Here is a 16,250-nt window from a genome sequence, read left to right as displayed (position 1 = left end):
TTGAGAGACTATTGAATACTGAAAATGAACTGAGGGTTGAAGGGGAAGGGGGGAGGGGGAAGAGAGGTGGTGGTGATGGAGGAGGGCACTTGTGGGGAAGAGCACTGGGTATTGTATGGAAACCAATTTGACAATAAACTATTTTTAAAAAATAAAAATAAATAAAGACTAAACCAATTAGGCTGATATGGAAAGATGTGTAAGACATATTATTACATGCTAAAAAGTATAGCAGAAATATGCTTGATTTCTTTGAATAAATAATAATAGAGGTAATATAAACAAGATGGGGGGCTAGGGATCCCAATGCTTATTTTCCCAACAAAACAATAACAAGAATAAAATACAAACCAATAAAAACAGCTCTAGGAAAGCTCTGCACTACAAAGAAAAAGCAGCAGAAATCCTGCAGAGCTCAAAAACCAAGGATGCCCACATAGAAAAGTGGAAGAAACACTACCTGAGTCACCTCATCCTCCATCCCAGGCAGCCAGGACAAGTCCCCTTGGAGGGATTTCACCCCTCAGAGAAAATGAGAAAGGGAGAGCCCCAGAAGCTTCACTGTCATAGATTTTTGCACTTTTGCTACTCCCACAGTATGTACCAACACTAATCCCAGCTGATAGAACTGATAGATGTTACTCCCATCTCCTCTTTAGGACTGAAGTCATTGCTGTGGTGGGACTTGCTCCTAAGCACTTTCAACATTTAATATCCCATTTTTAACAATGGACAGATAATCCAAGCAGAAAACCAATACGGAAATAATGAACAACACTTTAGACTGAATAGACCTAGACATATATACAGAACATTTCATACAGTACCAGAAGCATACACATTCTCTTCAGGTGTGCATGGAACATTCTACAGGTTAGATTATATGTTAGGTCACAAAACAAGTCTTAAAAACTTGAGAAGATTAAAATCGTGTCAAACATGTTTTCCAACCACAATGGTATAAAACTAGAAATCAATAGTCAAAGGAAAAGTAGAAAATTCACAAAAATGTGGAAATTAAGCAACACACATCTGAACAATCCATGGGCCAAAGGAAAAAAAATTAAAAAGGAGATTTGAAAACACCTAGTGACAAAGAAAAATGGAAACATAACACACCAAAATTTATGATATGTTGCAAAAGCCATCCTAATTGCTAAGTTTTAAGCAAAAATCACTATATTAAGAAACAACAAAACTCTTTAATAAAGAATATAACTTTACACCTCAAGGAAAAGAAAGAATAAATTAATCTGACATTAGCAGAAGGAAACAAATAATAAAGATTAGAGAAAAATAAAAGAAATAGATACTAGAAAGGCAACAAAGTGAGTTGATTTCTTGAAAAGATAGATAATAGACAAAATTGACCAACATTTAGCTTGGGTAAGAATAAAAGAGAGATGACTTAAATTAATACATTTATAAATAAAGAGTAGACAATACTGATACAACAGAAATACAGAAGATCATAATAATCTACTACCAACATTTATGTGGCAACAAATTATGTGATTCAGGAGAAATGGATAAATTCATAGAAACACACAACCTAACAAGACTGAATTGCAAAGAAATAGAGAATCTGAACAGAATAATAACAAGCAAGGCAATTAATTCATGAATTTAAAATATCTCCCAATGAATAAAATTTTAGGACCAGATGACTGTGTGAGTGTATTCTACCAAACATTAAAGAAGAGTTAATACTAATGCTTCTCAAACTCTTCCAAAAAATAGAAGAGAAGGGAATACTTTTGAACTCATTGTTTGAGGCCAGCATTACTGATACCAAATCCAGACAAGGAGGAAGGAAAGAAGGAAGGAAGAAAGGAGGGAGGAAAGGAAAAAAAAGGAGGGGGGAATTACAGGTCAATATCCCTGATGGACATACATGTGAAGATTCTCAACAAAATGCTAGAATAGAATTCAGGAACACATTAAAAGGATTATACACCAGGATCAAGTGGGATTCATCTCAGGGATTCAAGGATGATTTAATATAGTAAATAAGTAAATGTGATACACAACATTAACAAAATGATTATAGTCATCTCAAGAGATTTAAAGAAAAGGCATTTGATAAATTCAACATTTTTTCATGATAAAAGTTCTCAACAAATTAGGTATAGAAGGAATGTATTTCAACATAATAAAGGCCAGCTATGACAAGCCAACAGCTAACATACTCAATGACCAACAACAACAACAACAACAACAATAAACTATTGGAGATCAGGAACAAGACAAGAATACCCACTCTCATTGTTTCTACTTAAAAGAGTCCTGGAAGTTCTTCTAGTCATAGCAATTGTGTGTGTGTGCGTGCGTGTGTGTGGGTATATATATATATATATATATATATATATAAACAAAATCAAACAAATTAGACAGGAAGAAGTAAAATGTTGTTTTCAGATTATATTATATATAGGAAATCCAAAAGATTCCAGGAAAAAATGTTAGAACAAAGGAATTTAGTAAAGTTGCAGGATACAAATTAACATACAGAATCAGTTACATTTTATAAACTAAAATAAAACATCAGAGAAATTAAGAAAGCAATCTCTTTTTTATTTAACGTTTTCATTTTCTTTGGATAAATATCCAGTTACTGGATTATATGGTATTTCTATTTATTTTAGAAGCCTCCATACGGTTTTCCAAGTGGGTGTACCAACTTACATTCTTAACAATGCACAAGGACTCCTGTTTCTCTACATCCTTGCCAATACCTGTTGTTTCTCATGTTGTTGATTTTAGCCATTCTGATAAGTGTAAGCTGATATCTCATTGTGCTTTTGATTTGAAGTTCCCTGATAATGAGTGATGAACATCTTTTCATGTATCTATTGGCTATCTGCATGTCTATTTTGGAAAAATGTTGATTCAGGTCCTCGCCCTTTCTTTAAATTGGATTGTTTGTTTCTTTGGCTTTGAATTGTATAAATTATTTATATATTTTGGATATGAACCCTTATCAGATACATTATTTGCAAATATATTTTCCCATTCAGTAGGTTGCCTTTTAGTTTTGCTGATTATGGTTTCCTTCTCTGTGAAGAGACATTTTTATTTTGATGTTGTTCCAATAGTTTATTTTTGTTTTTGTTTCCTTTGCTTAGGAGATATGTCCAAGAAAAAAGGTTGCTATGGCTTATGTCAAAGAAATTACTGTCTGTGTCTATTGTATTATTTTTTAGTTTTAAGTTTCAAATGTAGGTCTTTAATCCATTTGAGTTTATTTTTTTGTATTGTATTATTATCAATTAATTCCTTTATTTTTGTTATTAACAGTTTTTATATATTTGAGTGCTTTCATGTTTGGTACCTAAATATTTACAATTGTTGTATCTTCTTGTTGGATTGTCCCCTTTATGTTTATATGGTGTCCTCCTTTGTCTCTTGTTAAAGTCCTTGTTTTAAAGTCCAGTTTGTCCAATGTAAGTATTGCTACTCTGGTTTTCTTTTGACATCCATTTGTGTGATATATGTTTCACCACCCCCTCACTTTCAATCTATAGGTGTCTTCAGGTATAAAAAGAGTCTCTTGTAGGTATCATATAGATCAGTCATGTATTTTTATCCATTCTGACACCCTGTGTCTTTTGATAGGAGCGTTTAGTCCATTTACATTCAAAGTAATTATTGATAGATATGTATTTATTTATTGAATTACTTGTTTTGTCATTATTTCTGGAGATTTTCTTTATTGTTTCCTGTCTTTCACATTTTTATTCTCTCCTTCCCACTCCAAAAGTCCCTTTTAATATTTTTCACAAGGTTTGTTTAGTGGTCATGAACTCCTTTTCTTTCTGTGTGAGAAACTCTCTCCCTCTGCTTATATTCGGAATGGTAGCCTTGCTGGATATTCTTAGCTGCAGATTTTACCCATTCAGCACATTGAACATATCATACCATTCCCTTCTGGCTTGGAAAGTTTCTGCTGAAAAGTCTCCAGCTACCTTTATGTGGTTTCCCTTGCATGTTACTGTCATTTTTTGCTGCTTTTAAAATGTTTTCTTTACCACTATATTTTTGCAAATTTAATTACAATATGTCTTGGTGTTGGCTTTTTTTGATTTTGTTTGGCATTCTTTGTCTTTTAAATTATTTGCATATCTGTTTCCTTCTCCAAATTAGGAAAGTTTTAAGCTATTATTTCTTCAAATAAATGCCCTACTCCCTTTTCTCTCTGTTCTTCTGGGACTTTTATAATGCAAATGTTATTATGTTTAATCCAGTCTCTAAGTCCCATAAATCTACTCTCGTGTTGCATAATTCTTTTATATCTCTTTTGTGCAGCTTTATTATTTTCCATTACTTTGTCTTCTAGGACACTAATTCATTCCTCTATTTCCTTCAGCCTTGTTAATTGCATCAAGCCTCTTTCTAATCTCATTTATTGTCTTCTTCATCTCTGATTCCATTTTAACTCTTTAATTGCGGTGGTAGGGTTCTCACTGATGTGTTCTCTTCTTTTCTCAAGCCCAATGTGTATCCTTATGATTGCTGTTTTACTTCTCCATCAGGCATGTTACTTACATCATTTCACTTAGATCTCTGCTGTGGCTTTATCTTTTTCTTTAACTTGGGATAAATTCCTCCATCTTTGCATTGTCTAGGCCTCTGCCTTCTTCTGTGTGTAAGAAAAGCCAGTCATGTCTCCTGCTCTTGGAAGTAGTGACCTTATGAAGAATAGGTCAGATGGAGTCCAGGGCCTGATACTTCAGGGGGTATCTCTGGTGTGTGCTGCGTGTGCTCTGCTGTTGTGTTCTGGCTGCTCTGTCCTCAGGCCAGCTGTCTGCAGAGGCTCGCCTTGCTTCCTGTGGCCAGTGTTTGTCCTTGGCCTGAGTGTGGTGAGTTAAGTAATCACCACGTTGATATTTCATTTTTATTTATTTTTGTAGTGTTTATTCTGTGCTTAGATATGAAGATACGGAGATGAAAATATGGCCACTTTCTTCCAAGTTACCCTTATACATTTCAGAAAAAATAATATGTTTGTGAGATACACACACATATATCTATATCTATCATATATATATGAACATAAAATGATAAAACAAAAATAAAGAATATAAACAATTGATGAATCTTGGTATAGACTTTATGAGAATTCCTTCTGGTATTCCTTCAATTTGTCTGTAAATTGGAATTGAGAGAGAAATTTAAAAAAATTAAATCCTATTACACAAAAAACTTCCGCAATAACAAAAGCAAATACCAGAAATATAAGCAAAGAATATACGTAGGTTATTCATGAACAAAATTAAAATAGGTAATAATAACAATAGTAAAATACAATTAGTTCTCATTAAATGTAAATAACCATCACTTAAGATAAAATATTTTTAGCATGCATTTATTTTAAAAATGATAGTAAAATATACATAATTTACCCTTTAAACCATTTTAAGTGTATGGTTCAGTGGCATTAAGTACATTCACACTGTGCAGACATCACCCCTATCCATCTTCAGAATTTTTCATTTGCAAAACTGAAACTGTAACCATTAAAAAATAATTCTCCATTCCCATTTCCTCCAGTTCCTGGAAAACAACATTTTTCTTACTGTCTCCATGAATTTGGTAATGTTAAGATACTTCATATAAATGCCAATCATAGTGTCTGTCCTTTTGTGACTGGCTTATTCCACTTAGTAAAATGTCTTTCATATCCATCCATGTTATATGCTAAACCATGCTGTATCAGGTTTTCTTTCCTATTTAAGGCTGAATAACATTCCATTGCATGCACATGCCACATTTTTGTTTTTTTAGTCCATTAACCATTGTTGGACACATGAAAGTCTTCTATCTTGAATGATCCTGCTATAAACAAAGATCATGTCCTTGCTTTCAATCTTTTGGGTATATATCTGGAATGGGATTGTTGAATCATACAGTAATGCTATATCTAATATTTTGAGGAACCACCATACTGTTTTACATAGCAGTTGCATCATTTCACATTTCCAGCAGTAGTGTATAAGAGTCCCAATTTCTCCACATCCTCACCATTATTTCTTTCTTTTTTCCTTTTGTTCCTTTTATAATAGCTACCTTTCTGAGTGTAAAGTAGTATCTCATTGTGGTTTTGATTTGCATTTCCTTGATGAATAGTGAAATTTACTATATTTTCATGTGTCTATTGGTTATTTGTATATCTTCTTTGGAGAAATGTCTATCAAGGTCCTCTGTTCACTGTTTTATCAAGTTTTTTGTTTTCATTGTCGAGCTTAAGAGTTCTCTATATATTCTGGTTCTGCACTGCTATTCAGATACATGATTTGCAAATATTTTTCTCCCATTCTGTGGGTTTCCTTTTCACTTTATTAACCTTGTCTTTTGATGAATAATTTTAAAATTGTGATAAAACCCCGTCCCTTTTTTCTTTGTTTGACTGTGCCTACACATACACAAGAAATTGTCAAATACAATGCGTTTACGATTTTACCCTATGTTTTCTTCCAAGCGTTTTATAATTTAGCACTTAGTTTTAGGCCTTTGATCTATTTTAAGCTGTAAGGTAAGGTGTAACGTAGGGATCTACTTTCACTCTTTCGCATGTGGACATCCAGTTTTTTCAGCACCATATGTTGTGTAATTCTCTTTTTCCCATTAAATGGTCTTGGCCTCCTTGTCAAAGTAATTTGACAACATACATGACAGTTTATTTCTGGATCCTCTATTCTCCTGCCTTAGTTTGTCTCTATGCCAGTACCACTGCTTTGACTACTGTAGCTTTGTAGTAAAGTTTCAGAATAATGAAGTGTGTGTTCTCCAACTTTGTTCTTTTTCAAGATCATTTTGACTATTTAGGATCTCTTAAGATGCCATATGAGTTTTAGGATGGATTTTTCTATTTCTTTTGAAAAAAAATTGCTGGGATTTTGATAATTATTACACTCAATCTGTAGATTACTTTACATAGTATTGATTGCTTAAAAATATTAAGTTTTCCAATCTATAAAAAGTCTAGGGCTATTAAGATTCTGGGAAATAAGTCTTTCATGAAATTGCTAGCAAAATTATTAACTATAATCATTTGAAAAGTAATTTGGAAATATATATTAAAATAAAAAAAACCATATATATCCTTAATTTAATACATGTTTACATGCTCTTTTATAAAATACAATCACCACAACATAGATAAATATGTACAGTATTATTTATTGTACCATTGCTTATAATAGTAAAAAAATCCAAATTGATAAGAATCTAAATGTCATTCAATAGAAGAATGGTTGAATAAAATATAGCACATTCACATTATAGAATATCATGTAGCAACTTAAAGGTATGAGATCTATATTATCAGTTTGTCTGGATTGGAGGCAAGAAAGATCTATACATATGATTCTATATGTACAGAACTAGCAAACTCATATACATAGGTAGGTGTGTGTGTGTGTGTGTGTGTGTGTGTGTGTGTGTGTGTGTGTCAAAAATATGTTTGAAGAAAGGTTTAGGAAAATATACTTGGTTCATAACACTGGTTGTCTGGAGAAAGGGGCCCATAGGATTGAAGTGATTTGTAAATAGAAACAATGGAAACATACTATAAAGTTTTGTTTCATTTGTCTTTGTACAGCAGTGATTTCTTTTTTACCTTTATGGATAGGTTTTTTAGTTGTAGAGATCAAAGCAGGCAGAGTAAGTTCAACTTTTTTTTTGTTTGAGATAGAATTTTTTAGATGCCCTGAAAAATGAAATAATATTACTAAATTATCTTATAAATGATCTGATCTCAACTTTTAAAAATTTAAAATAAGTCTTAATCCAATTCTAAAGCACAGCTTCCTTAAATTTTTAAAAATAATTTCTAGCAGCTTTACTAACACAAGTATTTTCTCTCTGGTTTTTCCTTGCTGGGTATTTGATTTTTAAAAACAAAACCAGGGCTCTTGGGTGGCTGAGTCGGTTAAGTGGCTGACTCTTGATTTCCAATCAGGTTCCAATCTCATGGTTGGTGAGTTCAAGCCCCGCTTGAACTACTTGCTAGTAGCATGGAGCCTGCTTGGGATTCTCTCTCCTTCTCCCTCTGTCCCTACCCCACTCATGCTGTCTCTCTCAAAATAAATAAATAAGAACTTAAAAACAAAAACCCAGTAAGAGTACAAATCAAGAAAAAGAAATATTATATACAGAAATGCTAGAGGAAGAGGAGCACCTGGGTAGCTCAGTTGGTTTAGCATCCAGCTAGTTATTCCAGCTCAAGTCAGGATCTCACAGTTTGTGAGTCTGAATCCTGCATCAGACTCTGAGCTGAAAGTGTGGAGCCTGCTTGGGATTCTCTCTCTCTTTCTCTCTCTCTCTCTCTCTCCTCTCTCTCTCTCTCTCTCTCTCTTTCCCTGCCCCTCCCCAAATCATGTGGATTCATGCACAGTCTCTCTCTTAAATAAATAAATAAAATTTTTTAAAATGCCAGAAGAAGAGGTTTTTTCAGTATGAGAATAAAAAATACTTAAACAATTAAATTGATAAATTCTCATATAAAGTTTTTACCTTTAGATAAAACAGCATATCTTTATTAAAACAATTTTATATTACTACAGTGAAAGATGTAGTGTTAATGGAACCAGATATGTTTAGAAATACTATTGTTAAGATGCATACTTTCAACAGTTAAAAACAAAACTATGTAATAAAGAAAATAGTTTCAACATGCTCATTTGAAGAAAAATACACTAAAATAAGCAGAATGTGGGGTATTTAGATGGTATTTTCTCAAAGTTAGTGGGAAAAAACTTACTATATTAATGCCTTGAGTTTTTACAATATATGCTGTACAGAGAAAACATTTTGAATCCTTCCATTTCCTTAAGGCAAGTGTTTGCTTTAAAAATATTTATCTGTTATTATTTTTAGGTTAAAAGACTTTATGGTTTGATAGAATATAAAAATACTTATGATAGGATCATTTCTATTCCATCCATAAATGAAGACCACTATTATTTTTCTCTAATTATGGAGAAGTTTAAATAGTAAGTTATCCAGACTATTTGTTAGTTCTTACACTCTTTCTCTTTCCTGTTTCTTAAGGCAATATTACTGCTTATAATTAACACCTCTGTGAAAAGGAAAGCTTTAGCTTAGGACAGAATACACAAATTGTAGGTGAACAAGGAGCTAATAAATGGAAAGCAGTACTGTAGGTTATATGAAGTAGCAGGTGAATCTAAAAATCAATTAAATTTGTCTAAAATATACATATACTGTAAAACTACTCATCTCATTGTCTGGAAGTCAGTAGGAAGAAGAGAATAACTTATCTGAACATAAAGAGCATATTATAATTAATTTTTCTAATTTTACAGAACACTTGATTGCCTAATCATGACTTAGTTAATAGTCAAATTTATTTTATCTCTGAATTACAAATCCATAAGATGATAAAAAGTGGCCAATGGATATAATGATGAGATAAAGATGCAGAGGGAGAAAGAAAAACTGGCCAAAGTATTGGTACTATATGTAACTATTTGGGGCTTTAGAGAATATAATAGACTAAAGAAAAAGAATCTACATTTAAAAACACCCTCAAACTCAATATCCATAGGGTAGCTATAGAATGATGATTATAAAATGCCTTTGGAGAAATGATAAGAAATGGGGATCTGTAAATTAGTTTATCTAATTAATTAAATGGGTTTATCTTGGCCATCTGCAGGATCTGTAATAGTGAGCAAGAAAGGAAGGCTGAGAAAAAAAATGGAGGTCCAATTTACTGGTGGCAGGGAAGAAGGAGATATAACATAAAAATGCATATATGTTAGATGAGTTTAATCAGTGTTTGCTTTCACTTATGTTTTGCTAAGTTGGTTATATGACTAAGGCTAGTATGATATGGTTATTTCCATATTATTAAAGCTTTACTAATAAAAAATTACATTGTACAGTAAGAATAAAAATTACCTGAAGGTTCTTTATTCAGTGGAGGAAACTTGATGGTTTTATGAATGATTGGCCTAACCCTAGATGTTCCATGATATGCTTTTGGAGATTCAGTCGCATGAGGTGAAATGTAATAAGATCTTCCTAGAAATATTTAGAAAATATATTGACTGTAAGATAGATTACATTTGAAACTAATTTTAATACACAGTTGCCAATAACATTGAAATAAATAATTTTGATAAAGAAATATACATTAAGAAGGATAGTTTTAGAGATCAGAGCTAAGTTTTAAAAAGCAAGTCACAAAAGACTGTCTATATAAATTTCATTTCTCTGAATGTCCAGTGTAGGGAGATTTTATGGAGACAAAAATTAGATTAGTGGATGATGGCTTGGAGTATGAATACTTCTTTTCCACATAATTAAAATGTTCTGAAATTGAACATGGTGATGGAAGCACAACTCTGTGAATGTACTAAATGCCCCTGAGTTACACACTGTAAATGAGTAAAATGAATGGTATGTGACTTATATATCAATAAAGCTATTAAGTAGATTAACATCTGACTTTCTATCACAAACAATAGAGGACAGAACTCAGCAGAATGATATATTAAAAGTGATGAAAGGGGCACTTGGGTGGCTCAGGCCAGGCTGAGTATGGGCTCAGGTTATGATCTCACAATTTGCTGGTTGGAGCCCTGAGTCGGGCCCTATGACAGCTCAGAGCCTGGAGCCTGCTTTGGATTCCATGTCCCCCTCTTCCTCTGCCCCTCCCCTGCTCTGTCTCTCTTTGTTTCTCAAAAATAAATAAACATTACAAAAATTAAAAATTAAGTTAAAATGCTGAATGCGAAAATTCACAACCAAGACTTTAATACCCAGCAAAATTATTATTCAAAAATAAAGATAAAACAAAAACATTCCTAGATTTAAAAAAAAAGCTAACAATATTTGTTATTATATTAGCAAAAATGTCTTAGAAGAAATGATAAAGAGAATACTTCAGGGTGATATAAAATGACACTAGATAGTAACTTCTCATGACATACAAAAATCAACTCAGAGTAAATTACATCCCTAAATGTTATAGCTATACTATATAACTCTTAGAAAAAAATAGAAAATCTTGAGATTTTATTAGGCAATGATTTTTTAGATACAAACTTAAAAGCATGGTTCATCAAAGAAGATTTAATACATTAGGCTTCCTAAAAATTCAAACCTTTTGACTTCCATTAAGAAAGTTAAGATGGGGCGCCTGGCTGGCTCAGTCTGGCTTAGGCTCAGGTCATGATCTCACGGTTCGTGGGTTTGAGCCCCACATGGGGCTCTGTGCTGACAGATAGCTCAGAGCCTGGAGCCTGCTTCAGATTCTGTATCTCCCTCTCTCTCTCTCTCTGACCCTCCCCTGCTCATGCTCTCTCTGTCTCTTAGAAATAAATAAAAAACATTAGAAAAAATAAAAAAAAAAAAAGTTAAGATGGAGAAGGTGCCTGGGTGGCTCAGCTGATTAAATGTCCAACTTCAGCTCAGGTCATGATCTCATGGTTTGTGGGTTCAAGTTCCACCCTGGGCTCTGTGTTGTCAGCTCAGAGTCTGGTTCCTGCTTCATATTCTGTGTCTCCCTCTCTCTCTCTGCCTCTCCCCTGTTCATGCTCATGCCTTGTCTACAAAAATAAATAAAACATTAAAAAAATTGTTAAGATAAGAAGTGCCTTGATGGCTCAGTTGGTTGAGTGCCTGGCTCTTGATTTTGGCTCAGGCTATGATCCCAGGGTTGTGGGATTGAGCCCCACATCAGGCTCTGTGCTGAGTATGGAGCCTGTTTAAGATTCTCTCTCTCTCTCTCTCTCTCTCTCTCTCTCTCTACCCGTCTCTCCCACTCATGTTTTCTCTGTATATATATAATAAAAAATAATAAAGAAAGTTAAGATAAGCTGTAGACTTAAAGAAAATATTTTCATATCGTGTAATCAATAAAGAAGTTGAATCCAGAATATATAAAGAATTCTTAAAATTTTAAGAATTTAAAAGATAAAACTTTATGAATAGGCAAAAAAAAAAGCTTTAAAAGACATTTCACCAAAGAAATACACAAATTGCTACTAAACACATGAAAAGATGGCTAAAATAATTTTTTAGGGAAATGTAAATGCAAATCACAATAAAATGCCATTTCACAAAATGTCTATAATCAGAAGGACAGACAATAGTCAAATGATGGCAATGCTGGGAAGAAATAAAATCATTCATACCTTGCTTGTATGTAGGTAAAATGGTACAGCCACTATAGAAAAGTTTGGTATTAAAAAAGTAAACATAAATTTACCATACAACACAGCAACTCTACTCTTAGATATCCACCGAAGAGAAATGAAAACTTATGCCTTCACAAAAACCAACATAGAAATATCCAGAGCAGCATTCATTATAACCAAAAAGTGAAATAAACCTAAATGTCCATCAGCTTAAGAATAGATAAAGAATATGTGCTACACTTCAGTGTACTTGGAGAACAATGCTACAATATTTCATTTGTGTCATTAGGAACAAAATTTAACTCAATTATTTGTTTTGAGGCTTTGAAAATTAAGTATATGTTTCACCTCAGTGTTTCTCTTAACTTTTCAAATATCTCTTTTGGAAGTAATAGTTAAAAGTTTGAGATACAAGGGCACCTGGGTGGCTCAGTTGGTTAAGTGTCCGACTGGCTCAGGTCATGATCTCATGGTTCGAGGGTTCAAGCCCTGCATCGGGCTCTGTGCTGACAGCTCAAATCTGGAATCTGATAAGGATTCTGTGTCTCCCTCTCTCTCTGCTCCTCCCCTGCTCATATTCTGTATCTCTCTGTCTCAAAAATAAACATTAAAAATTTTTTAAAGGAAGAAAAGTTTGAGATACAGAAGTAAAATGTAATAATTCTAATTTTATTTTTTTTCAAATTGTCATTAAAAGTTACAGTGCTGAGAGGGAAAAAAGTGCTACAGCCATAGATGAGTGTGGGAAGCTGCAAAGATTCAGCTGCTTGGCCATTTACTAGACGGAAATGTCACTCCCTGAGAGGAGTTACAAAAATAGGCAGGGGAGAGCCACTCCCTGTCAGGAGAAGCCAGAAGAACAAAGATCAATCGCCTACAGGCAGGGTGGTATCAACCCTTCAGTGCTATGCTAAAAACCTTAGTTTGGTTCCTCTTTTACTCCAGCCCTAATCCCTTAACCCTGTTTCCTAGCAACCGACCTAGGTCAGCTGCCTTGTTTTCCCGCCTCAAAACCTTTATAAGATATGGTGTTTTCTGAATAAAGAAGAAGAGGCTTGATCAAATATCGTGTGCTGTCTCCACTCTCTGCGTCTCCCTCCTGCCCTATTTCTCTCTCCCTCCCTCAGGAACGAACCTGCAAGGATTTACCGCCCTGCTGGCTGGGGCAGGACCGGACAGATGAGAAGACTATTCAGCAATAAAAATGAATGAAAGATAAGATATGTTACTATATGTGTGAACTTCTAAAACATGCTCACTGAAAGAAGCTACATACAAAACACCATGTATTCAATGATTTCATTCATATTAAATGTCCAGAAAAGGCAAATTGATAGGCACATAAAGTAGATTAGTAGTTGCCAGGGACAGGGAGTGAGAACTAACTTAACTAAACTATCATTAGGGGTCTTGTAGGAATGTCAAAAATGTTCTAAAACGGAATTAAGATGGTGACTACATATCTAGGTAAATTTACTAAAATTCTTGACTCATGAAGTTAAGATGGGGTAGATATTCTGATATGCAACTTATGCCTCATTCAAGTACTTTTTAAAAATAATTGCTAATCTGTACTTCTCTGAGGAACAAATTTACCAACTAGAGTACAAGATCTATGCGGTTGTTTGTGTCTTGGGCCTTACGGTATCCCCTCAAAGCACTCTTTTCCAGTTACTTGGAGCACACATTTTTCTCTACTTCTGTCAATACAATTATGTCATGCAATTGTTATTTCTTTTCAAGTTTTATTGAGATACATTTGACATATAATATGGTGTAAGTTTAAGGTGTACAATGTGTTGGTTTGACACACCTATTGCAAAATGATTATCACCATAGCATTAGCTAATTCTTCTATTACATCACATAATTACCATATGTTTTTATAGTGAGAACATTTAACACTTACTCTTCTAGCAACTTTCAACCATATAATACAGTATTGGTAACTATAATCATCATGATATGCATATTTATTTATTTATTGCCTAATTTACATGCAAATTAATTAGCATATGGTGTAACAATGATTTCAGAAGTAGATTCCGTGATGCCCCTTACCCAGTTAGACCATCCCCTTTCCCATAAACCCTCCAGAAATTGTTTGTTCTTTATGTTTAAGAGTCTTTTATGTTTTATCCCCCTACCTGTTTTTATATTATTTTTGCTTCCCTTCTCTTATGTTCATCTGTTTTGTACATTATGTGCATTAAATACCCAGAGCTTATTCATCGTCTACCTGGAAGTTTGTACTCTTTGACCAACATCTCATTTCCCCAGCCTATAGCTTCTCAAACTACCATTCAACTCTATTTCCGTGAGTTCAGCTCTTTTTTAGATTCCACATATAAATGAGATTTTGTATATCTTTCTCTGTCTGACTTGTTTCACTCCAGCATAATTCCTTCAAGGTCCATCCATGTTGTTGCAAGTGGCAGGATTTCCTTTTTTTTTTTTTTTTAATAACTGAATAGCATTCCATTATATATATATATATATATATATATATATATATATACACACACACACACACAATTCTCTTATGCACATATTTTATATACAAATATATAATTATATTTATACATACAAGGGATTTCTAATGTTATCTATACATATATAATAAAACTGCTACTCTGAATTCTTTATATGGTAAACTTTAGATCTTTGTGTCTTTGGGTTTGGTAGTGGAAGATTATTATAATCCTTTGGTGGTATCATGTTTCCTTGATTTTTCATATTCCTTGAAGATTTGTGATGTTCTCTTATATTTGAAGGAGCAGTCATCTTCCCCATTACTAACTGCTTTCAGGGAAGAACTGACTTTCATCAGCTCTGCTGGAAATCCAGAGGCTTTCTCCCATTCTGACTGCACATCCTTCTTCATAGTTCTTGCTCCCTCTTGTGGCAAAATTCTTAAACTTGTATATTTTCTCTGGATCTCGCAACACACCAGGGCAAGCAAGCACTGACCGTTTCTCTTTTGTTTTCCTTAGGGTAAGTTGTTTCCCAGCAGCTCCAGTTGTGATTTTTCTCTAGCCCACAGAACTGGTTTGTTTTCTGCAAATGCTCCTAGCTGTCCACCAAGGCACTCTCAGGAGCATGCACGGGGAGTTGGCTGCAAAGTTAGGGGAGGTGTGGGTGAGATAAGCCTGTCACTGGGGATGCCCGCACCTGATTGGGAGGATCTGCAAGTGGCACTCTCCCAGCATCCCATGGGTGGGTTTCCTGATGGCAGTCCACAACACAGTCAGCAGAACTAATCCCTTTAATGCTTTCTGAGAATCATATCTGCCACTCTCTGATCTTTCACCCCCTCAGTTCAGGACTCTGGATGCTTTGGTGGTGTCCTGCACATCTAGGGAAACCTGGTACCTACTCACTTACTCTCCCTTTCCTCACAGTGAGAGAAAGCATGTGATGAAAAAGTCTCACTTGGCCTAGCTGTACCACCCCAGGAGACATGCGATGCAGGCAAAGGTAAACTCTCTCTTATGCAGCCCAATGTGTCCAAACTCATTTTTTGCTCCAACAAAGTAATGGAATTTCTCATCTGGAAACCAGGACTTCCACACAACTCTCTTGTCTGTGGGTGACTGGCCAAGTCAGTGTTCTCAAGGTGCTCTACGACTGGTCAGAAGCGGAAAAACTATTCATGAGCTACCTCAAAGTCCACGGCCAAGATGGAGGTTTGTCTGCCTATTACCTGATGCATAGGGGGGCTAGGTTTTTCCAGGTCCCTTGGTGTATGATGCTGGATTCCATAACTTCTTTTTTTTAATAATAGTTTATTGTCAAATTGGTTTCCATATAACAACCAGTGCTTCTCCCCACAAGTGCCCTTCTCCATGACCATCACCCACTTCCCCCCCACCCCTTCCCCCTGCAGCCCTTGGTTCATTTTCAGTATTCAGTAGTCTCTCAAGTTTTGTGTCCCTCTCTCTCCCCAACTCACCTTCCCTATTCCCCTCCCCCTGGTCCTTCATTATGTATCTCCTGTTCTCCTGTTAGACCTATGAGTGCAAACATATGGTATCTGTCCTTCTCTGCCTGGCTTATTTCGCTTAGCATGACACCCTCGAGGTC

At 34.5% G+C, this 16,250-nt stretch overlaps 1 protein-coding gene across 4 annotated transcripts in view; it reads right to left on the bottom strand.

The window, feature by feature from the left end:
• The window catches only part of LOC115304275 (coiled-coil domain-containing protein 7-like), a 200,917-nt gene that overhangs the window by 5,268 nt on the left and 179,399 nt on the right, over positions 1 to 16,250 (bottom strand). For 2 of the 4 annotated variants that reach the window (XM_029954403.1, XM_029954404.1), the window contains 2 exons: positions 9,925 to 10,047; positions 7,619 to 7,708 (listed from right to left, as the gene is read on the bottom strand). The exons of 1 other annotated variant lie outside the window; for it this stretch is intronic. In XM_029954403.1, the coding sequence (XP_029810263.1) occupies positions 7,619 to 7,708; positions 9,925 to 10,047 (213 nt within the window). The remainder of the gene's footprint in view (positions 1 to 7,618; positions 7,709 to 9,924; positions 10,048 to 16,250) is intronic. One more of the 4 variants, XM_029954405.1, reaches the window with a different exon arrangement.

Source organism: Suricata suricatta, chromosome 10 (genome assembly GCF_006229205.1).
Source record: "Suricata suricatta isolate VVHF042 chromosome 10, meerkat_22Aug2017_6uvM2_HiC, whole genome shotgun sequence".
NCBI classification, from domain to species: Eukaryota; Metazoa; Chordata; class Mammalia; order Carnivora; family Herpestidae; genus Suricata; species Suricata suricatta.
Note: the sequence above shows the minus strand (reverse complement) of the source record. Positions and strands in the feature narration are given on the sequence as shown.